Raw genomic sequence first — 25,221 nt, 5'->3', positions numbered from 1 at the left:
AAATCAGCTTTGAACTCCTGCTGAAGAGATGTGGGATGGGGAAATACTGCTTTTAATGTAAAGCTTTGCAAATCTACTTTTGGCTGTTAGTATGTTGTGGAGTCTTTTAAGAACACCAAAATTGAACAATTACCCTCATTAACATTATTTTTGAACAATAAAGCCACCTTTTGGTTCGTTAAAGAAATCATACCTGATCAGAACTAACAAAAAACTATTACTCAAATGGTGGTAGTTTCTCCAGGTAATTTTTTGAGAAGAGTAATCAGGAGTGTTTGTGACTGCAAGTCACTTTTGGGTTTCTTACCTTTGTGGTCAATATCTTAGCTTGTTTTATTCCTCAGCTGCGGTAAAAAAGTAATTAATAATCATTAATTTTATGCCAGAGCAGCAGATTGTTTGCCATGGGAAGAAGAAAATCTGATTTCACTCTATCTCTTTCTGATAGTGTGGATGAACTGTTTCTTTTAGACAAATCCTTGGAATTCTTACTCTATGCATCTTGAAGAGTGAGATTTTTCTGAGGTTTGTTTGTCTCAATACCAAATGCTACTAAAATATCAGTAATGTTGGTGTTGCATTTTTGTATTTCCTTGGTTTGGCAAGTATTTGTTTTGGTTTGTCTTTAGTTCAACAAAAGGCCAGCAGGAGGAGCTTTCAATTTCCAGAAGGGAAGGGAAAATTTGAACTGCAGTTTTGCAAATAGGTAAAGACAAGTCGTTAGGATGCCTGCCTGAAGTACTTGCAAAGAGATGGCAGCAGTCAATACTTGGTTGACCACACGTATACGTGCAAGGTGGAACCTATGGTTTAAAATTATCTGAATAAAATGGAGATAGTGAGATCTGAAAAAAGAGTTCAGAGATAAAACGTGGGGTTGGACATTTAATTACAAATGTCTGAAGGCACAAGTGCAGGATGTGGGGGGTATGTGTAGCAGACCTTAGGAAGAAAATGTGCGAGTTGTCTAGGATCTGAAGTTGAACACAAGCCAACATATGCAACACAAAAGGCAAATGCCATAGTGAGTTGTAGGACTGTAAGATGCAGGACAGAGAAATGGAATCAAAGAGGACCTAGCTAAACCTTTATTTTCAATTACTGCGTAGATTCCAGTATTTCCTTAGTCTTTGTTAGCAAATGCTGGTAACTTAAATGTCTTTGTTGAAGAATAAATGTTTGACTTTGAGCTCTTTGCTGAATTTCATTCCTTTTTTCTTCAAGTTTTGTTTGATCTTGGCTGTGTGGGAGCTACTTTCTTTTTTCTATGTAATGAGAACCTGGTTTGACCTGTCCATGTATGAATCAATTTTAATTTTCAAACTCAATGATGTGATTCCTTCTTGAGTAATAATTACTATTTTTAATGTAATATTTATGTTCTCTTCATGATACATTAAATGTAATGGACTATTAGCCAAGTAATCAAGCAGATTTCCTGAAGACAAGGGGCACTTGCAAGAAGTTTTAATGATTTTAGTTAAAACTAATTTTGTCTGGTCTTTTGTTGGGAATGGGGAATATATAGCCACAAAGTCTCAGGCATCTCCTCCAGAGGTGGAATTGACAGTTCTTAGTTGCTTTGCAGCTTCAGTTTGTGCTATCCAGCCTAACTGTACTCACTGTTGAAACAGCAACTCTGCTGCTCATGGGGCCAGGTGTTCTGTTCTAGCTGTTGTTCTTGAGGCAATATATGTTTTGTCAATGTTCAATTCATTTTCCAGTGTTTCAGCAAACTGATTTGAGTCATGTTACAGGCAGTTTCAGTGCACGAGATTAAATATGTCTGCAGGTCAAGAGGGATAATGGGACCATGACTTTTAGCCTGCAGTTTGATTGACTTGGGTGTGGGTAGAGAGCCTTTCCAAGCTCTATGCAGTGTGTAAGAGGAGAGGCGCATCCTTCAGAGCAGAGCTGGCAGCAGTCAGTGTGTGTGAGCCGAGCGATTTTGGCAGCACTGCTGATCCAAGCAGTTTCAGTCCCTGGCTGAGGAGTGGTGCTGGTGTGTCATGCCGGCATTGCTCTGCTGGGAATGCCTGTGAGGCTGCACAGCTAGCAGGCTCAGAGAGGAGACACGGCTCAGAAGATGCCTTCTCTTGTTCGTTTGTTGGGCTGGTTCCCTAAAGTGGGCTGCTGTTCAGCTGCATCAATTCTTCTCTTCCCACAGTGGTGGAGGAGCTGGTGCAGAGGTGGGAGTAAGTAGCAGAGAATGGAGGTCACTGTATGTTTGATACAATTTAAATAAGAGGAAATGGGGAAGGAAATAAGAGACCTTGGGCACAAATTCTTTTGAAAGAACTGAGTCCTAAAGTTAAGTGCTTCTTTGTTTTGCACCATCAATGTGCATAAAAAGGCTTTCAGCTGCAATTTTCTTTGGGGAAAAAAAGTTCATGTTTTTAAATTAACTATTTATTCAAAAGAGAAATCCCATACATCTCATTGTCTTCCCACTGAACCTTACTTTTAAAGACACTCTGTTTGGAAACTTTATCCAGTGCATCACATGAAGTTTTAGCTAGACAATCTCAAAAAAAAAAATATAAAAAGATGCTTACAATGTCAAGTGTTGCTGCATCATATACGTTTAGGTTTTGCTCACAGTCCTCGGAACAATATTTATGAAAAATTTCGTGCAATACATAAGGGAAGAATGTTTAATCCTCATGTCAAGTAAACTGGAGATACTCCTGTAATGGATGAAGCTGAAGGCAGTACACAAATTTTAGAATACTGTATTGTCCACATAATACAGAATAGTTTGGAGATCACACTTGCAGTCTGAATTCAGTTTGAAGATGATGAGAGATTTTGAAATAACAGAAGGTTCTAGACTTTTTTTTTCTAGTGATCATTTTGAGTGTTACATCAGTGTGTTCTTCAGAATTGGCTAAATGTTTCTTAATTAATGTGGACAGACAAGATAGGAAGCTAAAGTTCCCAACTTGAGGAAAGGGCATTAAAGCATATTTCCTTTTTTTTTTAATAACCTCTAAAATTTTTGCTTGCTTTATATGGCTGCGGTGCAGGAGAGCTCAACATAACAGGGACATCCCAGAATTGTGCCTGTTGGAAGGTCCCCTGAAGAAACCAAGCCTTTCAGTGCAGAAATACCCATGTCACTCTCTAGATAAATGCGGGTGATTCAGTCAGCAATCCTCTGGTAGTGTGGTTGCTTGCACTGTGTCACTGAAATAATCTGTGGTTGGCCATCACAGGAGAACTGTGAAGGGAAGGTTATCAGAAGTTTGATAGTCTATACCCCTTTTGAGACAATGAGGTTGTAAGCTGATAAGTAGTTTTAACAATAGCAAAGATGGGATACTTAGGAGAATCTTACCTTGTAGCCCAAAGTATAGTTGCAAAATATCATTTTGAAGGTAGTAGCCTTGTGTTTTTAGGTAGAGGGGGCTCTGCATTTGTTAGTGCACTTGGACCCTACTTGTTGAGCTTGAAGACTTTGTTAGATACCAGCAACTCTGCTCTCTCCTTACAATGCGATGTGGTATGTGTTTAAAAAAAATCATACTCTTGGAATTGGAAGTGTGTCCGTAGGTGCTTTTGAAGGTGAAAGAAGCAAGAGAATCGAAATAATGCTTTCTTGTCAGCTAAATTATCTATGGAATACATGATGTGTGTGGTAGCTTCAGCAGCTGGGATTGCAGTTTTGGCTTCTGTCAGCAGAGGCAGCTGTCCAGCTGCTGCTGAGTGGCAGGGAGAATAGAGTCTAAAGATGTCACGGTTGGGACTGAAGAGCCACACAGATTGAAGGAATTACTCAGAAAAATGGAAGTGTCCCTCTGCTCATGGGGCCAAGGGCATGCTTAAGTATCTGCAGACTTGTGAGTTGAGGGAGGGAATGGAGTATGGGTAGATCTTTGCAGAATGGGGGAAGTGGATAGAATTGGAGTGGGAAACAGTAAAGGGAGCAAGAAGTGTGAAATAGGGGAGCAGAAGCGTGTCCTGAAAGATGAGTAGAGAGAACTAAGAATATGAAACTTGAAGAAGTACAAGATACTGCATGAATATAAATATTTTTTTCACGTTGAGCTGCTTGCAAGGCTCTTGAGAGTATGAGAATTAAGAAAGTGTACCTCGTGTCTTGGCTGACAATACTTTAAAAAAAACATCCCATGAAGTTTTGCATATATCTTGTTCCAACAGTACAGCACTGGAACAATGCTTGCTCTTGCAGGGTGTAATTGTTTGGCATGCTGTGTCCTGTTTGTCAGTAATTGTTAGTGATACCACAGCTGTCCCCATGGTGACAGGAAGTCCAGTGCCTTAACTTCATTCTTTGGGGTTCCAGACAAGGACCTCCATAATTCCCCCATTAGATTCTCATGACTAGCTCACAGATCCTGTTCTGCAAAATCCATATTTCCATGTACAGTTCAGAGATCCTACGACCAAATCCAAGGGCATTTGTATTAAGGTCATTTGGCAAGTTCCACAAGTAGAGATGTAGTTTTCTGTCCCTAGCTGTCCCCCACAGGAGTGGGCAATTACAGAATCACAATGCAAATAACAGTAAGCATGCATGGTTATCCAGGTATGGTTTGAAGAATAGTATTTCTTTTTCTAGCAGAAAACTTAGGTGCCTGGAAGTTCTCCACAGAAGGGCAGGAGAAGTGCTGGAAAGTGTGTGCAGAAGGAGAGCTGGAAAAGGAACAAGCTTGCAGAACAAGAATAGGCTCAGTTACTAATCACTGGTTCTATTCATAATTGTTTTTTGGTTAGAACATCTTGATTTCACTAAAGAGTCTGGTCTTTTTTTATCCAGAATAGATAAAGTATTTCTCAGTTGGTTTGGCAACTTTGTTGTGATCTGAAAAGTCAAGGATGGGCTTAATATTGGCTTGTTAAAGAATAGCAAATAACCAAACTTCAGTTCAAATGAGCCTAAATTTCTTTTCCCCTATGAACTTTAAAAGCTCTATTTAAACGCTTCAAACAATGGTGAGCTGATGAATCGGTCTCAACATACAAAGGCTCTTTCTAGACAGCAAGCAAAAGGCTTAATGAATGCAGAGTAAGAAACAAATCCACTGATTTTAATCCCAGAAGGCATTCATCCTTCATTGGAGCTGTTGGGGAAAGAGCAGTGATGCTGGTGAAAGGTTTTTCTGTTGATAGTGGAGGGCCTGTGCTGATAAATGGTCCCACACAGTGCCTCAGAGCTTGGAACATCTTTGTTGCAGGTCTTCTGCAGAACCTCTTTAGTTCTGCCTCAACTTAATTTTTTTTTTTTTTTTTTTTTTTTTGGAATGCTGTTTATGTGAGGCCGTATAAATTAAGGACTGTTTCCAAAGGGCTGCTTGAATACTGCACAGATTATACCTACCAGGAGATGCTGAAGCTTAGAGCATTGTGTATCAGAACAGAGAAATACTGAAACTGATTTACAAATCCAGCAGGTGGTAGTTCACTTGATATCCTCTGTAGGTCTGTGGTTCAGCTGGCTTGTTTTGTGATGTGGAATGAAAGCAAATTTTGTACCTAGAGCAGTTTACCATTACTTCAGCTTGTGGCTGAACATTCTAACTCTCCAGTTACCATGACTTTTCATACCTGTTACTTTTTCAAAGTTGCAGACCACAGAGAACTTCCCATGGGGTAAAGCTCATGCATGTGTGCTTTACTTTACGAGTTGCTTTTCTTCACGAGGGTAGAAGTCTTCAAGACAGATTTTGAATAGATAATGAAATGTGTGGAGAAGAGAGAGACTTTTTAAAATGTATCTTTGCAGATGAAAAGGCTCCTCTTTGTGCAAAACACTTGTATGGAAAGGTACCTTAAAATTGCTGGTGCTAGTTTCAAGTGAGGTTTGTAGTCAGAAAAGAAGCATAGGAAAATGGTGGATCCAGAAGGAATTTATTTCTTCCAGACACTGGTTTTTAGATGTAGCTTTTGACTATGGTTTCATATTGCTTGAGAAGCTGGAAAATAACGTTAAAGGAAAATCTTGTAGAAAGCCTTGACATTACCGTAAGAGCTATTTTTTTTTTTGTTTTGTTTTGTTTTTGTTTTGTCTAAGTAAGTTACTAGTTACAGTATTCTCTTTCCCTAAACTGTAGATAGAGTTACTTGCTGGCAATATATTAAGTTAAGGTGGTGATTTCATCCACTAATATATGCTATCCTGTTTTTTACTACGTAATAGAATTGTGTCCAGGTAAGTTGTCCTAACTGTGAACTAAGTTTTACATCTCCTTTTAAAAAGAACATCTGTTGTACTAATACTGAATTTATCAAAACCAGCTTCATTGTGCAGTTGCTTCTAATCCTAGTTTTTTGAGGACCTTATTTTTCTAGTTGCCTATGGAAATAAGACTCGTATGATGCTTATGCGTGGGCCATGTGTATCACATGCATATTTATTCAGATTTTTTCTTCTGGCCTTCTACTTAGTGTGGACAAGTGTGACAGGGATCTTGATCTTAAGGAAGCAGAGGGATCAAGAAAATTCAGATCCAAATGTTACGAAAATTAACAGCTAATAAAGGAGAGGAATTCTAGTAATGAGTTCATTGGGAAAAATGTGCAGTGCATGTCTTCCTAGAAAATAAAAAGGAGGAAGAGCTGTAAGCAACACCCAAGCTTGAGGAAGTTGTTCTTTTGACGATTGGTTGTTCCATTTGCACCTTCAAGGGCAGCAGCAAATTGAGGTAACTACAAGTTGTGAAAATGCAGGTTCTGGTGTACCTTATGAGCTATTGTAGGAAATACAGAAGGAAGTCTTGCAACAAATATGCAGAATAGTAAGCAGCAAAAGTGTCCTGACTTCTTAAAATAACTTAGTCAAACTGGAATTCTGTGGGTTTGTTTCTATATTAATGAGTATTGTTGTCTCATCTGGTTTCTGTGCATGGATGGGAAATTCCTCAAAACTCCAGTAGTATTTTGCATTTCCTTTTTTTTTTTTTTTCTTTCTGTTTTGGTTTAGTTTTTGTTTGGGTTTTTTAGCTGTTGTTGTGAGTTGAGTTGGTTTTTATTTTGGTTTAGTTTTTCTTGTTGTTTTTGTCTGGTTTGAGGGAGATTTTTTATGATTTTTTTTGATGAGCAAATGGAAAATTAAGCTTCCCTAGCTTAACAAACAGGTGGAAAAATGGTCTAGTCTGTACTGCTAGGGAAAGCAGAACTAGCTTCTCAGTTATTTTTTGGGGGGAGTTGGGAAAATGATGTAATGACCTCAGTGGATGAGCTAAGTGGCCAGAGGTAAGCTCTTGGAGTAAGTTCTTAGCATCTGGGAAACCTTTAAGCCATGTCTTTGTTTGGGTTTTGTAGTTGAAAATATGAAAATAGTGGATTTCTAATATTTCTTTTCTTCTGTTTTAAGACAAGAATTGAAAAATCAGAATTGCTCTGGTGTATGTAACTAAACTTTTTCCATTTCAAATATATTCTGATAACTTTGTCTTGATAGGAACATTAAAGGAATTATTACTCTTCTGCTGAAACTTCAAGATAGCTTTTCAGCGTACTTGCATTTCTATGTCTAAATTATTTGCAGTATATTCTAAAAAATTCTTCATTGATCTGGTTTATAATACCTAATCCTTTTGTTTCAACAGGTAGCACTACTGGGATTAGATGTTTTAGGTGCCTTTGTTGACAGACTATCAGGGCGCTTTAAACCCTATATAGGAACTGGTAAGTGAAATACAACTTTTTTTTATGAAGACCAAACAGTAAAAGACACTTCCCCCCCACCTCCCTTAGCAGCTGAAGTGGAACACGTTGAAAACTTCTTGAGCTAATTATAATGTACTGACAGGCATTTTACTGATGTTGGAATTGAAATAATTGTATAGTAGCATGTCAGTTTTCATTTGTCACTGATTTCTTAAGTAGTGGTTGGGATTTTTTCAAAGGTTCCAGGAGTGCCTTTCCAGTAATAAGTTCCATGCTGTATGGTTGCTTACCACTCCCTGAGACAGTCATCTGAAATTTACATTGAAACACAAGTATTATCTTTAACTTTTGTTAAAGATGGAAGGTTTTATTTGCAGATCACTTTGTAATCAGAGCTTTATGTCTGCTGAGGCCTATAGTGTCAGAGGATTATGTAATCCACCTCCTGTGAGATAACTTGACTGTAGCTTTTAGCAGTCTAAAGTTTTTATGGGATTAAAAAAAAGTACTGACTGCTATTCCTGTGTGAAATGTTTACTCAAATGAATTTCAGATTAATGGATCTACATGTGCTGGTGTATGAGACCTTTTTTCTGGGAGGTACAAGCAAACTGCACTAATCTACTAATTTTGCTGCTGGCTCTGAAAAGAGATAGTTATATTAGGACATTAACATTGGTTTTATAGCACTGGCTGTTTTTGACGGAAGTTTCTAGTAAATATCCTTTTTCAAAATTTGCATAAGTTGCATCATGTTCCCTGATTCCCAGCTATCTCAAATTGTCTGTCAAAATTTCAACATTCCTCTTTTTTACATGTCTAGTTTTATAATTAAGAGCTTGGAAAAAAAACTTCAAAGTTCAGGAATACAAAGTATAATTTATGACAAGCTGCTAACTAAATTAATTGAAAGCATATTTTAATATTCTGTGGCACTACTGCAGTAGAGTGCTACAGAATTTAAATCTGTTTTGTTGTGGAGAGCTTTTCTTTGGCTGGTTGATTTTGTATTGGAGCAGTGTAAGGGAACTGGAGGCGTATTGTGCTATGTGCAGTATTGATTTTTGAATAGTCTCCATTTGTAGCTACAAACACTGTTTTGCTCAAGAGTTTGGCTAAATTTTGATTTTTATTTTAGACTCTGTAAAACCTAAAATTACAGTAAAATTATTAAAGGAAGGTTGGGAAGCTTATTCCATTTGTCTCTGTTTTCTTGAATATGAACTATCTGAGAATAGTGTGAAAATCCTCTTGTTGGTTTGGCCTTTTCTTGTCACAGCAGTCGAGTAGTTAAGAGATTATGCACAAATTGAAGATTTCAGTAGTATTTAAAACAGTAGAGAGACAGTACTGACACTGGGTGACTATCAACACGTAACATCTGAAGCTGTATGTTCTCAAAGTATTTTTAAGTTAAGTAGTAGAACCTTCATCTGAAATTGGTCCTCAGAACATCTCTAGAATCAAGACTTATAGAATATGCAAGTTACTGTTGTTCATGATCAACTTCTCTATAAACAAACCTAACAGTTGCTGAAATCTTGGTCTCAGTAAAGGCAGAAAACAATGTTTGAGGTTACTTTTAAAAAGAGTGATATGAATTCTCCTCAGTTGGTAGCTCTCTTTCCAAGTTTCATAACAAGATTTGAATATTACTCAGTTTTTTGTCAGTGAAGCAGTAATATAAAAACATTATTGTAAGTGTCTGGGTTTTGTGTAGTCCAGGGCTTATGAGAGTAACTAAAAACACATTGGTGAACTAGAAAACTGCTTCCTTCAAGGAATCATAAAGAACCTGGAGTTTCCTAAATCATGTTCTGTTGACTGTGCAGATTTGTATTCCAATGTAATCGGACTCCAGTAAGTCAGACCAAAGACTTGTATTTGACAGTGATTTGTTTGCAGATCCCTGAGAAGAAAGTAAAGACAGGAGAAACAGGCAGTGATAACTCCTTCATCCATAGGAGTTGTCAGCAGTCTTGCAGATTAGGGCCAGCTGAGGCACATGGTATCTTCAGTGTCTGCCCTGTCACTTTGTTTTCCTATAGCTTTATCTGTTTAGTTTGACCCACATAGATCTTCGGCTTTTGCGATGTTCTGTAGTATTTAAGTATGCAAAACTCATTTGGACTTATTGCCTGAAAAACTTGGTGCTTTCTAGATCTTGTGTTAGAAAGGTGAGCCAACATGTTATACCTTCCTGACTGCCAGTTTCTACTTATTGATCTCTTCCATGCCTGTCCTCTGCTATCCCTCCCTCTGCCCCAGCTCAGAGACACAATGGAGCAGTTTCTTGTATACAGCCGTTTGCCCTTTCAGCGCCTGTTGTGGTGCATTTGAGTTGTGGAAGCCATATCTGTCACACCATACCAGAGAGGTGGCATATGTTCATAGTGGCCTAATTGGGTTTGTTTTTATTTGTTGTCTGTTACTTTTGTAATTATTGATTATAGATTTCTTTGTTGCCTAGCTGATCCCTGAAAATTGACCTAAAACATACCTGAGACTATCCACTACAACAACCTGTTTCCTGTGCAGTGATGGTGGATTTGGGACCCACTCTCAAGGGCAGTATCTTTGCTCCGTGCCTTTATCATTAGGGCAATGAAGGGCAATCCCCTTCTTGAAGCTGTCAGAAAGTCCAAATGTACTCTGTTAGCTGAATTACCTTCTGCACAACTGTTTGCAGAGAGCTTTTATAGGTTTGTTAGGTACCACTTCCTTTCTATATTTGACTTCCCAGACACTTCTCCAGCCTGTAGCGCTACATGGGGTGGTTGTGACCCAAATGCAGCACCCAGTATTTGGCCTTGTTGAACCTCATACAATCCGTATCCATAGTTATGCATTTGACAAGAACCAAGTATTCTATGCAAACTGCCATTTTAGGGTTTTTTTGGTTGTTTGTTGTTTTGCAGGTTTTTTTTCTGTAGCTTGGTTATGTCCAGTTAAGTGATTCTTTGATCTGAATATTGTTAATGAGGTATATAATTGTGTATTGGAGATGTGCAGTGGTTTAGGTGATATGAGGAGAAAACAAAAATAATGGAATCAAGCTTGACAAAGTTGGGAAATTTGTAAGCAGAGTAGTTCAGCTATGTAACAAGTTCTTCAGGCCCCATAGACCATCGTAGTAGTAATTTATATGGTAGGCTTTTACTTTCTCTATTTTTGTCAAATAAAGGCAAGTATATTATTTTTGGAGGCAAACATAACAATTTTTGCAGGGAATTCAGTTATTACTTTGAAATATTCAAACTATAGTGCACTAAGTTATTGTAGGTACCTTCATTCTCAAAAAAAGAGATTTCACCATGACTATAGCAAAGGAGGATAGATGTAAAATACATACCTGCTTTGTTCTCTGCCTTTTTTAAAATACGGTGCATCCCTTTTTCTAGATGAAGTTTCATTTTTACAGCTGTTTTCACTTATAACATACCTGCAAACTTAAATGGATTTTTCTTTTAATAAAGAATGTTACATTTTGGTGACCCTGAGATGTTTTTATTTGTGATTCAGATCTCAGTAAATGATGGAAGTATAATAATATATTATCCAACTGCAATATGGGAAAACATATTTTACATCCCATCCCCATTTAATTTCCTGTTCTGTTTTGATGGGGTTGATTTCCTAAGTGCAGAGAACAGCTAATGTCACTGAATATCCACCCCCTTTAAGCATTACAGGCTTCTGCTATGAAGTGAAAAACATGAATGCTTTACTATTACTTCAGTCTTTGCAACCTACATATATGCTGTAAATTACATTTGGGCAAAATCAATACAATAGTTGTAGGGCAGATATTTTCTAGTATTTCAAAGAGCATGTTAGTGATCTTTGTATTGAAGTATAATGCCTGATAAGAGACTTAATTCCGTTTCCTAGGCAACCATCTAACATTGCACTGAATTTCGTATAAGGTGTTATCCTTTTATGATTAACCACATTGAAGGTGCTCTGCAGCTGGCATCGGTGTTCTGGGAGTCTAGACACATGAATTTGGAATCTTTCATTTAGTACTTCTGCTTAAGATCCTTGAAAATACTTTGGAAGCAATAAATGCCAGGGTATGTGTTCTTTCATAAGACTGTGTGTCTGTATTCTGGGAAAACTAAAACAGTGTTTGAGTGTTATATCTTTCAGTATTTAAAACTACTGTTTTTTCTGTGATTAATAGAGATGTTACATAAGAGTACATAATTACTGTATCACAGTCTCTTTTCCCAGGTGGTCACATTAATTATTAAAATAATCATATATATCCAAAATAAAAGAGACTGTAAGAATTATGGGCATGTGTCTGGATGATTTATGGGAAAAGTGTCTACTCATACTTTCAGTTCTGTTTGCTAAAACAAGTGAATATGACTTGGAGTTCTCCTTATTGTCAAAAGGAAAAGAAAGAATATAGTGAAGGTATACAGAATCTGTTTCCATTTTACTGTGCAGTATTATACCATGACATATTTTTCTGCATACATTGAACTGTCCATTAGTCTGTTACATAACTATATTGACATTAGTTTTTACATACAACCATACAAAATGTTGTAAGATATTGTACTTGCCTGAAAATTAAAGGAAATGTAATTGACAGTTAAAACGATGAAACACAAATAGGTTATATTTGTATATGTACCTGTATGTGTAAATCTCAATAGGGATATACATTGTACACACAAAAATCCATATGTAAATGTGTTGATATGTTTAATAATACTTTCAAATTCATCTTACTGTGAAAAGAAACCACTAGGCAAAAATAGTCTTGGAGGATAGTGTAGTGCCATATATTAACATATGAAACAAATTTGAAGTGTTTAATTTTTTTACCAAGTAGCTTTAAGAAGTGTTGGAAGAACATTTAAATTAGTGTCCTCAGACTAATTTAAACACTCTATCAAATTTATTGTTATAATGAAACCTGCAAGTGTGGCTGCTTATGTCCTGGATGGGTGCACTCTTCAATGGCTTAAAAACTGGCTGGATGGCTGAGCCCAGACAGAGGTTGATGGTCAGTGGAGTTAAATCCAATTGGTGACTGGTGCAAGTGGTATTCCCCAGGACTCTGCATTGGGGCTGGTTCTGTTTAATATTTTTATCCATTATCTGGACAAGGGAATGGAAGGCGTGCTCAGACAGTTTGAAGATCAGATCATGTTGGGCAGGAGTGTTGATCTGCAGGAGGGTAGGAAGGCTCTGCAGAGGGATCAGGACAGGCTGGAGCAGTGGGTTGAGGCCAATGGTATGAGGGTCAGCAAGGCCAAATGCCAGGTCCTGCACTTGGGTCACCACAATCCCAGGCAGTGCTACAGGAAGAGCACCTGGGAGTGTTGGTTGACAGTGGCTGAACATGAGCCAGTGTGTGCCCAGGTGGCCTAGAAGGCCAGTGACGTCCTGGCCTCTATCAGGGATAGTGTGACCAGCAGGACGAGGGCAGTGATTGTCCCCTCTACTTGGTACTGGTGAGGCCACACCTCGAATCCTGTGTCCAGTTTTGGGCCCCTGACTGCTAGAAGGACATTGAAGTGCTGGAGCATGTCCAGAGAAGGGCAACAGAGCTGGAGAAAGGTCTGGAGCACCCTGATGAGGAACAGCTGTGGTTTATGTAGCCTGGCTCAGAGTGACCTTATAGCTCTCTGTACCTACCTGCAAGGAGGTTGTAGCAAGGTGGAGGTCAGTTTCTTCACCCAAGAAACAAGCAATAGGACAAGAGGAAATAGCCTCAAGTTGTGCCAGGGGATATTTAGATAGGATATTAGGAAAAATCTTGTCAAGCACTGCTACTGGCCATGCAATAGGGGTGAGTCACCATCCCTGGAGGTATTTGAAAGTCTACTGTACATGTGATACAGAGGGACATGGTTTAGCGGTGGTCTTGACGGTGTTGGGTTAGTGCTTGGCCACGATGATCTTAAGAGTTTTTCTGACCTAAATGGTTCTCTGTTACCTGATGTATATTAAAGCAGTTGTAAGGGCTTGCAACATGCCTTAAATATTTCATTTAATTTGGATTGAAACAGTTGGTCCAAGAATTTAGAAATATTTGTTTGAGGAAATCAGCATTTAGTAAGTGACACCCACATTTTAAGTTTTTGCTTTTTCTCTTACTTAATTATTGAATTTTTGGGTGAAAAATGCTCAAGTGTGCAGTTTATTCAAACTGTGAGTCTCTAAGGGGTTTTAATGTGGTATGGAGAAATGCTTTGAAAATCCATGAAATCCATGAAGACCAAGAACTGTATTAACATGATTTATCATGGATATATAACATGTAGAAACATACTGGATCTTCAGGTGTTAGTGCCTGAATTTTATTCTCATGTTTCATTTTCATTAATTCAATTAAAATATTGAGGCTGAGGATTCAAGATTAAAAATGCTTACAGAACAACTAAACATAAAACTTGGAATAATTAGGTTGGAAGGGACCTTCAAAATTATCTGGTCCATGTCTTTACTTAAAAAATAGCCAAGCTATTCTGTTAGAGAAAACTTGGAAATTAAATTAAATAACTGAAGACACTGAGTTGTTCAGATAAAGTAAATCAGGGTTTTCTATTTATATCAAAAATGTCTTGTCTCAAGGATGCCTTGTTGCATCTAAATGCAAGTCAGGTGTTTTGTCTGATACTGCCTTTTCATTTTAAAGCTTACTGACCTCAGGAAAAGCTGTGTTGGATTGCTGTAGGATTTTCTTAAACAATAAAATGCTGACTGTTTAATGTTTTTTTTTTCTTTTTTGGAAAAGGCATTTAGAGGACAATCCATTTTTGTATTTATTTTCTTCCATAATAGCTGTTTTTGTATTTTTAAACGTAGCAAGAATACTAACTTCCTGCAACACTTCAGAAGATCCTTACATTTTATTTCCTCTATAGTTAATGGTCGCAGCTGAAGATCATAACTGATTAAAGCCACAACCTTTTTCATCTTTTTGATTAAATTCTCTGAAGTTTCAGTTAAAAAAGAAAAAATAGTAAAAATCTATGCAGGCTTTTTGGTGTTTTGGGGTTTCTTTTGTTTTTTTTTTTGTCCTCGCTAGCTAGTGCTGGAGTTTATTAGTAGTGGGAATTCATTTTACCTGAAGTGATCCATGCCTGAGTGATAGGCTGTGATTTAGAATACCATCTGCTTGCTGTCTGTGGGCATTTCACTGTATGACACTTAGAAATGCAGTGCTTTCAACTCAAGAGTAGAGAAATCCTAGCTGCCTTTGGTTTCTGCTTGATTGTAATTAATTCTAGTTATGTAAAAAACCTAGCTTAGAGCTTAAAAATTTCAGAGGATGCCACAAATATTTGTTATCAATCTTGTAATTTTCTTTCATGTTTTATACACCTCTTGAAACTCTTTGGCCTTTAAGACTATTCTCTTGTTCCTGAGACTGACACCTTGATTGGCAGATGGATAGATAATATAAAAAAGCTTTTGTTTATTCTTCTCTGCTACTGATGATGAACAGTATGTGTCATTAATCCCACTAATGCTTTTCTTAATTAGCTCCTGGAGACACCCCAAGAAGCACATTAGTGTCTGAAATTGCTGTGGATTAAACTGGCCAGGACTTCATGTTAAGGAGGGGAGCACTGACGCCTGCTCTGAGAGCCTGCTTATGACTCTTTGCATAGCAGTAGCCCCTCAACCACAAGGATCTGTCAGGCTGGCCCTGTAGGAACCTCTGTGGGATGCCTTTCTCTTGTGTGTATCCTGCCCAGAACAGAGACTGCCCTAATTGCAGAGGCAGCTCTTCCCCTCTCTCCTTTCTAATGACAGCTCTTCAATGCTGCTGCCTGAGCTGACAATGTTTTTGAAGAAAGGAGGAAGATACTGCTGCATAGGATTAATCTCTTTTTGTCCTCAAAGACTTTTCTTTTTAGTAACAGAATTTTTGCCAACGTTGATAACATTTCCTCAGTAAAGATTATTTTTTGCTTAATGCTTTTTTCTAAGCCTGCAGTAATGGACTATCTAAAGTTGATTCATAGAAATAAGTAGTCCTGAGACTTAAAATGAGCACTGGTATACAAAGAGCAGGATGCGTAAGTGGTCAGAAGAGAAGAAAAAGCAACAATACAAACTGAAAAGCTCCAGAAGGAAAACTCTTGTTAAAGTTTAACAGAAGGAAATTGTTTGTGCTACCTATAGCATTCTTTGCTGCAGAGGTCATATAGTTAAACTGCTCAGGTTTTTAAATGTACATTGTGTGCTGTTCTAGGCAATTTCTGTGATTTACTTGTTTTATCATCTTCAATCCTAGTAGAGGAAATAAATATTTAATCTCTCAGGCTGTACCCTGACTCTGTGAAGGCTGGTTTTGGCCTTAAGTTAGGCATCTACTGTCCCAACTATTGGTGATAAAATAATTTGATGAATTTGGATAAAGGAAAATTTATTTAGATTTACTGAGATAAGAGAAGGAAGGCAATGGAAAAAGAAACTGATGGGATAATAAGCTCTGTTATGGATATAGTAGAAAGGAAAAAGGCATAAATAGCAGATGCGAATGCACAGCATTGTCAGCAAGTTAAAGGGGGTGATTGTCCTGCTCTGCACTGAGGTGGCCTCACCTCAAGTGCTGAGTGCAGATTGGGGCACCAGAACATAAAGACATTAAGTCATTAGAGAGTGTCCAAAGGAGGCCAACAAGGATGGTGAAGGGTCTGGAGGGGAAGCTGTATGAGGAATGACTGAGGTCACTCGGTCTGTTCAGTCTGGAGGAGACTGAGGAGACACCTCATTGCAGTCTACAACTTCCTTGTGAGGGAAGAGGAGGGACGCTGATCTCTGCTCTGTGATGAACAGTGACAGGACTGAGGGAATGGCCTGAAGCTGACCTAGGAGCAGTTAGGTTGGGTACCATGTAAAGGTTCTTTGCCCAGAGGGTGGCTGGGCAAAGGCTCCCCAGGGAACTGGACACAGCAACAAGCATGACAGCTCAAGGAGTGTTTGGACAATGCACTCGGGCACATGGTTTGATTCTTGGGGTGTCCTGTGCAGGGCCAGGAGTCAGATTCCATGATCCTAATGGATCCCTTCCAACTCAGAATATTCTATGAAATAGCAGGTCAGTTTGAGGTAGATATGGTAGATTTAATGTCTGCTATGGAATATTTTTTACTAACACTTGTAGGTTTTCTTCAGTAATCAAAATCTGCAAAATTGTGATGTAGAAATCTTAACAGGAAAACCTCAGGAGTGGCTGGAAGTGATAAGAAACTTTGTCAACATGCTGAAACATGGCGAAAAGGCAAGTTGAGTGAAGTACAGTGCTTCACAAAAAATAAACAACAGCTGCAAAAGGAATCACTGTCTCCTAAATTTAGTGTAGTTTTTTCTCAGCAAATCAGCAGAAATAAACAACAGAAAGATGTTATATGTTATTAGATTTGCCAGAATCCATTTGAAATAACTTAAGAACCTAGGCAACAGAAGATAAAAGATGGATAAGGTTAACATAAAACAGTAGGATTGTTCAGTCCAGACTGCATGTGACAAATTATATACCTCACTGAAAAATTCGTTAGGAAGCTACCACATTGAATACAACCTTCATGTATGGTCCTACTTCTTCTTTGTCACTCTTCTTTTAATTCTGACATCTATTTGAGATTGAGTTGGCAGGCTGATGCCAGGAACAACCAAATGCATTTATTTGCATTGCAGTATAAAGAGATACACAAATTTTCTCACCAGTATTATTCAATTAATGTATCTTAAAGGAAAAGTAGCAGCCAAAATGATGTTCTGTTTTGAAACTTGATCAATAGGAAACCCAACTTTCAATGGATTCCTGTTGGAGCTTATTCTGACAGGAAAGATGAACAGGCACACTGGAAACCAGCTGGTGGCTGCCAGCATTCAACAGCCTAATTTCTTTTGTCTTGTGCAAATAGTATGTGTCATGCCTTATATGGGGTCTTACAGAAACTTGAGTTTTAGGCGGAAAAAAGCCAAGCCTGCAGCCATTTGGGCCCTTTAACAGTTTCCACAGTGTGTTGTCCCTCTGTCAGAGTTCCAGGACTGGCAAAGGATGGTGTGTTCAGTAGCTGCACACACTGAAATCTGCAGGCTGTGTCATAGCTTAGTTTAACTCGGTGACCTCATCTCTGTTCAGCAGCTTCTAGTAGCCATTCTCTGTGCTTGCCTTGGTGATTTGAGCAGAGCCCTGGTATCTGCAGCTCTGTCAAATGACTCAGAGTGCTAATTAGTCACAAAGGATCTGTGTTCCCACAGAACTGGCACTAGATGTGTTTGTTTCCTTTTCTGTAAAGCTAGAATTGCCTTCAGCTGCCCAGCAGTCAGGTCAATGTAGAGGCATCACTAGTAGTGTTAAGGCATGGGAACAAGGTCAGTTCAGAAGTGCTGAAAATGGACATGAAAAGTACTGTTGGCAAGAAAAGTAAAATCAATAAGTGTATAAGTGATTGGAAGTTCATGGGAGTGGTCAGCTGTGTGCTCTCAAATATAAGTTCTCAAGTTCTGGATTTTTTTCTCTGTTCACAAAATGGAAAAAACCATAAAACTAAACCCAACCACCAAACAAAACAGAAACACCCGTTAAAAACCCAAACCATAAAGACAAAGTCCCACACTATCAAAACAACAGCAATCCAATCCAAATAAAAAAAAACCCAGACCCTTATGCTCAAACTGGAAAATGAAAGTAGCTGTACTAATTTCTTCAGAGGAGAAAGTGTAGAGAAGATGGATGAAAAACACAAAACCTTGATGATGGTAGCTGAAGATGTCAGTGGACTGTCCAGAACCAGTAGAATTAAACACTCAGATTAGGACACTAAGAAAGCGTTCAGAAATTGCAAGAGGGCAATTTCTAACTTCAGCAGTGTATTTGTCAGTAAGAATCATGGTTCAGAAATGACTGCTGTTTTTAGGAACAGGAGACTCAGGAAACCTCAGAATGTATGATTCTGTTCCCTTTATTTTGCTGGCAAATCTCTTGTTTAGTTATTACTATAAAATCATTAGGTACTGATAAAATTACTTCAGATCTGCCTTGCAAACAGTAGCCAGATACAGTTAGTTCTGTAGTGAATAGAAATTTTTTAGCGGTCAGGCAACAACTGTAAAATACTCTCAGGTGTTCAGTAATGTAGTACCAAACATAGGAAAAAATTATCTTAGCTGTGAAGATGTATTTTTCACTTGGAATACCTTAAATACTCCATCAATTGTGCTTCCTGAAAGAAGGCAGCATGCTTGGTGTTATCACCCCTCATTTGGAAGAACTGGTACTGAAGGCACTGTGGGGAGGACTCTCACAAAGGGTGGGTCCCAGATGGAGGACTGGGAACCAGTACAGCACGTGTCTTGCACAGCATGGAGCTCGCTATGTGTTCATTGGGCTGTCTTTCGTAATGTCATAGCATTAATTTATCTGATGTAATTATAGACTTCTGTCTGGAAAAGCAAGCAAAATTAATTGCCAAGTCCTTTGATTTTGTTTTTTACTTATTTTTAGGGTGTGAAATCAACAACTGTCATTTTACTTAAATATTGTTTGAGGATGCTTGTTTTAACATAGTAATTTTTAACAATGCTCTTACTGAAGTAAGGCTGGGTTTCCTGAAGAGACACTATGTGAACTAGAGGATTTAAAACTTTCAATTTTCTTACAATAAACAGCAAAGTCACACTGATTTTAAAATAGTTGTATATTTCTATTCCAATTATTGGTCACTCACCACACCTAGCATTATTTTTTAGAAAAGCCAGTTATTCTGAAGCTAACTGGAACAGTTTTTGAAGATAAAATCAAAGTCATTCACACAGTTTTGAAAATGGAAAGCTTGCTTTCTTTTAACCTGTTGAAAGTTACTATTTTCTTCCATTTCAGCCTTGTGCATTTGTTGTTAGTCTTATAAAATACTCAGAAAGGCACTTGAGACTTTAAAATATTGTGGCCTACTTAAACTCAGCTTTTATTTTTGAATGACATGTATATTACGTCTGTTTCAAAAAATATCTTTAAACATTAGAAAATCTCCATTGGGTATTTAATCTTTTTTACTTTCTCTTTTTCCCCTGTTCTGTAGTTCTCCTGGCTTTGATAGATCGTATGGGAGATGCCAAAGACCAAGTTCGAGAGCAAGCACAGAATCTTATATTGAAATTGATGTGTGAAGCAGCACCACCCATGGTATGATTGCTTAATGCAGATTGAGATGGAGGTCTCCAGTGAGCTTATAACTTTTGTATGAACTCTGAACATGTCACTACATTAATGCGACTGTTAATGGTATAAATACTAAAGATACTCTTAATGGATTGACATGGATGTATTGTTTAGCTAAAGATAAAAATCTTGGCACGATGTGATTCTGCATATTTTGCAGATCATAGCTTAATTCTGAGTAGATGTTTTTGTGCCACGAGACGGGGCTTTGTTAATTAAAACATGTTTGAATCATCTTCTGGGTTTGGACAATGGGAATAAATAAGTTTAATTAGCTCCAAATTGATTTATAATTAGATTTGTACTTGAACATGTAGGACTAGTCCTACAGTTAAGGTGCACATATTCTAACTTAAGAGAATTTGGCCTTCTAGCTGTATGACAGCGATGCTCTGTGAACCATAGACAAACTGAGGTGGGAATAAGTTGCCCTTTGGCTTGTCATTTTTGGTTGTGAGGAGGCTTGCTTAACTTAACCTTCAGTTCTAAGCATTATGTGTCTTCTGAGTGCTTAATCTTATGTTTTGACTCTGTGGGTCAAAATGGAAGACTGTTTAACAAGATTATATTCTTGAGTAGTGATGTTATTTGGAAGTCTGGAGACCCTGGATGTGAGTAAGAACTTATAATTTGAGTTTTCAGTTCCTGAAAAAATCTATTTCTGAGTTCTAATTCTAGAGGTTAATAGGGAAAAAAAATGGGGTTTTGTATGTGCTAATAATTCCTGGCTTTGTTTATTCATAGATACAAGTTTGAATGTTTGTGTGCAGTGAATAAGATGTGGACTATATTTGGAGTGAGAGAATTGTCAGTTGCTTTGTTTGCCTCATAAAACATGCAGCATGCTAGGCTATTATAGAACATGTTTATCTTCCTTTGGGTACAGGTCTGATTGGGATTTAGGCATCAGGGTCTAGTAATATCATCCACAAAGACGTGCTATTCACAAGCTGCATTATCTAGTCACAAGCTGCAGTGTTGGTCATATTCACTGACCAAGAGACATGGCAGTATTTTTTTTGTGTCAAAGTGCTAGTAGTAACATAAATGACATGTTACTGTGCCCAAGATGCTCCCAAATACCTGGCATACAGACCAAAGCCTCTAAAGCAACAGCATTTGGACATGTGCACAGCAGAGCACTTTGGAGACACCTTCATTTGAACAGCTGCTGATATAGAAAATGATTTGTGCTAAGCCCTTGTCAGGAAAGTTTTACATTGTTGGTCCATCTTTGTGCAGAGTTGTTAGGCTGCACATAGCATAGATGGAAGGAAGTTTCCATCCCCTGTGAAGATGACTCTGTATCAGAAAGTATATGAGGTTTCTGGGATCCAAGGAAGAGCGTGTGTGTGTGTAAGACCAAGGTATGGCTCTCCTAACTCCCCCAAGGTGGGAGAAGCCTGGATTTGGGTGTCTGCTCTCAGGAGAGCAGACATTTCAAAGTCATTACAACTTTGGATGAAAAGCATCAATTGTCCTCACAGCAGGGACCAAAACAGAGGAGTTTTTCCTGTGCCTCCAACACTGAAATACAGAGCTTTAGGCTCTCTGCTGCAGTGAAGCATCCCTTCAGAAGAGCTGAATGGAATAATTTCTTAGTAGTCAAATCACATTGCCTCTTCTAGCATGTTGTTGAATAATATTTAATTTGTCCTGTCATTAAATCTCTTTACTTCTTTTAGATGTTTGGGGGTTTTTTGTTCATTTTATGAGCAAGAACTAGATGTAGCTGTTTATGGGCAGGAAGGCATAAAAATATGGATGGTATAAATTTGCATGAAAGGGACAAAGAGGTTGACATCAGCTCTTGCTAGGAACTTCTGAGAGTTAAAATTTCTAAGCAGCCATTTGAATTTCTCTTAAAAAGAGAAAAAAAAATTTTTAATTAGTTCTTCAGGGATAATTCAGTGAAAGACTAAATTTCTCTTTGATTTACTTTGTTTATTTCAGTAGTCTGCAGTTCCCTCTCTACCTGTATTTTTATACGTCTAGCAAGGAGATTTCCTTTTTTCCATGTTTGTCCGTGACAGTGGGTTAATTGGAAGGATGTTTTCTTCCGTAAAATCCTGTTCTTTGTTGTTAAGCTATGCAGTTTTGGCAAGCCATGTCCTGCTCCTCTAAGGTTTGTTTTCTCTAAATGCAGTGAAGTATAAAACAAGCAAACAAAAAAGCACAGATGGGACAAAATTATCAAGCAGGGCTCTAATTGGTAAATTTTATGTCTGCTCTGAAGCATGCTACCTCATTAATAAAGAGGATGCATATTCCCTGCTCATTGTTGATCAACAGCTGTTTGTGAGGGCTTTATATTTTTTTTTCCAGAAAGCCGATTGCAATAATTAGTATGTAATACATTTTAGCAGCTTTGTGTGGCGTCATTATAGGTTGCAGTTGCAGCACTCCGGGGTGCAGATGGGAGGAGGGAGGTGCCTGGGCTGCAAAGTGTGCAGCTCCTGGCAGTGTGCAGCCATCCATCGCTAGGCAACGCTGCCCGGATGCTGGCCGGGCTGCAATGGCAGCGCTGCAGCTGGGGCAAGTTGCAGGCTGAGCCCGTGCGTCTGCTGCTCCCAAGGAGAATCCCCGAGCTCCTCAGCTCCACGTTTGCGCTTCCAATGCTCTGATACACGGCTAGAGCACGGCAAGGAGATGGAAAGGTAACGGGGTAAACCCAGCAGGCAGAGAAAAACGAGTGCGCAAGGAGGTGAAGGAGGGTTTAGCGAGCCAGGGGATCGTACCACAGGAAGTGGCACCAGCATGGAGAGGAGAACCGAAAGCAGAACAAAAATTGAAGCACAGGAATTAGAATGAGGGGGCAAGAAATAATCAAAAAATGAAGAAATAGATCTAAAGCAAAAGTAAAGGAAAAGTGGGACAGCAGGAGTATGGATAAGAATATGCTAAAATGGATGTGAGGAAATTTTGGCAGGGAAACACAATATAAACAGAATATAGGAACTTCTGCTTGAATCAATAGTTTGTGATGTTAATGTTTGTTTTGTGTGCATTAACTGTAACAATTCTGTATGTTTTAATAGCTGTTTCTCAAACAAGGCAAATACTCAGCTAGATTGCTGAAGGACATTTTTAGGAATTGGTTTTGGTCTAGAATTAATCTGTGTTGTGTTCCATATTGTGCATTTCATAAGTTCATTTTATCACTTTTTCAGTGGACCTGCCTTCTGTTATTGTTTTTTGCAACTATTATGAATGTAATTATATGGAATAGAATTACGTTGTATTGTGCACCTGGTAATTAAAGACCATTATTTCTGCTTTTATAGTACATTTGGGAACGCCTTGCTGTTGGTTTTAAACACAAGAATTACCGATCCCGAGAAGGAGTGTGTTTGTGTCTTGTTGCTACCTTAAACATGTAAGCTTTTTGTTTCTATGGAGATGTAATGGTTCTATCCTTCTTCTGAATGTCATTTTTCTCTGAAATTAATCCTTTAGGGAGTCTGGTTCAATTAAATTAATATATGGGAAAAATCAAACAAGGAAAAATCAAACAACATAAGTAGCAGGCTTTCTGAAGGAAAGACTAAAGTTACAGAAATTTTATTTTCTTTAAAAGTAGACAAAGGGCTAGTAAGAGAAAGAGCTTGGTTGATGCCAGTTTGTATTCTATAAAATCTAAACCAAAAGTTCACTTCAGCAAAAATTATTTCCTGATTTTTTTAAAATACTGTTCTCTTTTTTTTTTTTTTTTTTTTTTTTTTTAGTTACGGTGCACAACCATTAATCCTCAGCAAGCTGGTACCACATCTATGTATAGCATTTGGTGACTCCAATAGTCAGGTAAGGATTTCAGTACATACTGGGCCTTGAACATTTATACTTTGACAGAGTAGTGAAAGCAAAATAAATATAAGCATTCAAACAAAAGCTGATAAGAGTGCTTGTGTGCAGCAGATCATTGTTTCTACCATGAGAAAAAGTATACCAAATTGCTTTTAATTAGCCCATCCACTGGAAAATGAAAGTAGAGTTGCAAAGGCAGTAGTATCATAGTATACTGGTCCCTTTAGTTTTGTTTTCAGAAGTGGAAACTAATAATTGTTGAAAGCAGTTATTTCTTACAGATCATGTTGAAAGGAAATAAAAAAGCTATTGACGCAAAAAATTACACCCAGAAGCAGCCCTTATGTGAAACCTGCAATAGTTTGCCAAATTTGCTGAGGTTAACATTATATGTAATTATTTTCCAGTTGCAACCCAAATGGCATTTGAGAACATGCAAGGACTGTCATTAAAATCATTAACATAAGCAAAAACATCTGTAGTGAAAATCAGGACATAGTTCCTAATGGTGGTATCTGAACCTCAGAAAATGCCAGTGGAAATGGTTAAAATATCTTCATTTATCTGAAGTTGTGCTTGAGGGAAAAGACTATGAATACAGTAAGGGAAGACAACATTGGTAGGAGATGGGCTTATAAACAGGATTGGTCTTTATGCCTAGTTTCTGAATGCAGCAAAGTTCTCATCTCCTCTGTGCTGCATAGCATTGTTCTATTGTAGAGAAATTTTGTTGAGAATTTGTCCTGTTTGCTGATCATTAGTAAAGATGCAATTTACATCTTGCTAGAGCAATTGTATGTTTAGTTTGAACTGCTGCAAAGGACAATATTAAATTCATTCCAGACATTTGTTATAGAGAATAATGGCATTTACTAAAATGCATTTTTGGCAGTTTTCATTGTGATGACCATGATTTAAAATTTTTAAAGAGGCACTCTCTCCTTTCTTTCCCCTTCCACTGTCTTGCACTATTCCCTTTGCTGTGCTGATGTCATACCAGATTCCAGTTGAAATAAGTAAAGAAAATGCTGATCACTTTGGTTCACTCCTGTGGGTACTCTTAGTCTTCCAAAAGGATGTTGCTGTGCATCAAAACAGTTGAAAGCAAGATTAAATGTCAAGACTGAGTGCAGCAGCTAACTTTTGAAAGTGTTGTCTGCTGTGAGCAAGTCCTAGATAAAGCACATTTCTTCCACAAATGCTATTCTTACGTCAGATCCAGAAATTCCCTCTAAAGCTGTTATTTGTAGGGTTTTTTACTATCTGGGGATGTTCTAACTCGGAACAAATGCCATCTTGATATAACAGTTGTATTTCCTTTCCTTTTCACCCTCATTGTTTCAACTGAATTGGCATACAGGGACATAGACACTGTTAAGATTAGTGGCCTGTCAACAAATGTTGTTTTGATTTTTGTAACCCTGAAATTAACAATTTAAACTGTTCACAGGTGAGAGATGCTGCCATACTAGCCATTGTAGAGGTTTATAGACATGTGGGAGAAAAAGTACGAATAGATCTTGCAAAAAGAGGAATTCCTCCCGGAAGGTGAGCTAGCTGTTCTGATTTTGTAATTCTAAGCC

At 38.0% G+C, this 25,221-nt stretch overlaps 1 protein-coding gene across 21 annotated transcripts in view; it reads left to right on the top strand.

Annotated features, from left to right (window-relative positions):
• The window catches only part of CLASP2 (cytoplasmic linker associated protein 2), a 140,706-nt gene that overhangs the window by 4,304 nt on the left and 111,181 nt on the right, over nt 1-25,221 (top strand). For 18 of the 21 annotated variants that reach the window (XM_077786454.1, XM_077786455.1, XM_031503912.2 and 15 more), the window contains exons 2-6: nt 7,572-7,650; nt 19,695-19,798; nt 23,119-23,210; nt 23,560-23,635; nt 25,089-25,186. In XM_077786454.1, the coding sequence (XP_077642580.1) occupies nt 7,572-7,650; nt 19,695-19,798; nt 23,119-23,210; nt 23,560-23,635; nt 25,089-25,186 (449 nt within the window). Of the gene's footprint in view, nt 1-7,571; nt 7,651-11,618; nt 11,706-19,694; nt 19,799-21,892; nt 22,492-23,118; nt 23,211-23,559; nt 23,636-25,088; nt 25,187-25,221 lie in introns of those variants that run through there. The other 3 variants (XM_077786462.1, XM_077786498.1, XM_077786468.1) reach the window with 3 other exon arrangements.

Source organism: Lonchura striata, chromosome 1, assembly GCF_046129695.1.
Source record: "Lonchura striata isolate bLonStr1 chromosome 1, bLonStr1.mat, whole genome shotgun sequence".
In the NCBI taxonomy this organism is placed as follows: Eukaryota; Metazoa; Chordata; class Aves; order Passeriformes; family Estrildidae; genus Lonchura; species Lonchura striata.
The sequence above is the reverse complement of the archived record's forward strand: the minus strand, read 5'-3'. Positions and strand labels throughout refer to the sequence as shown.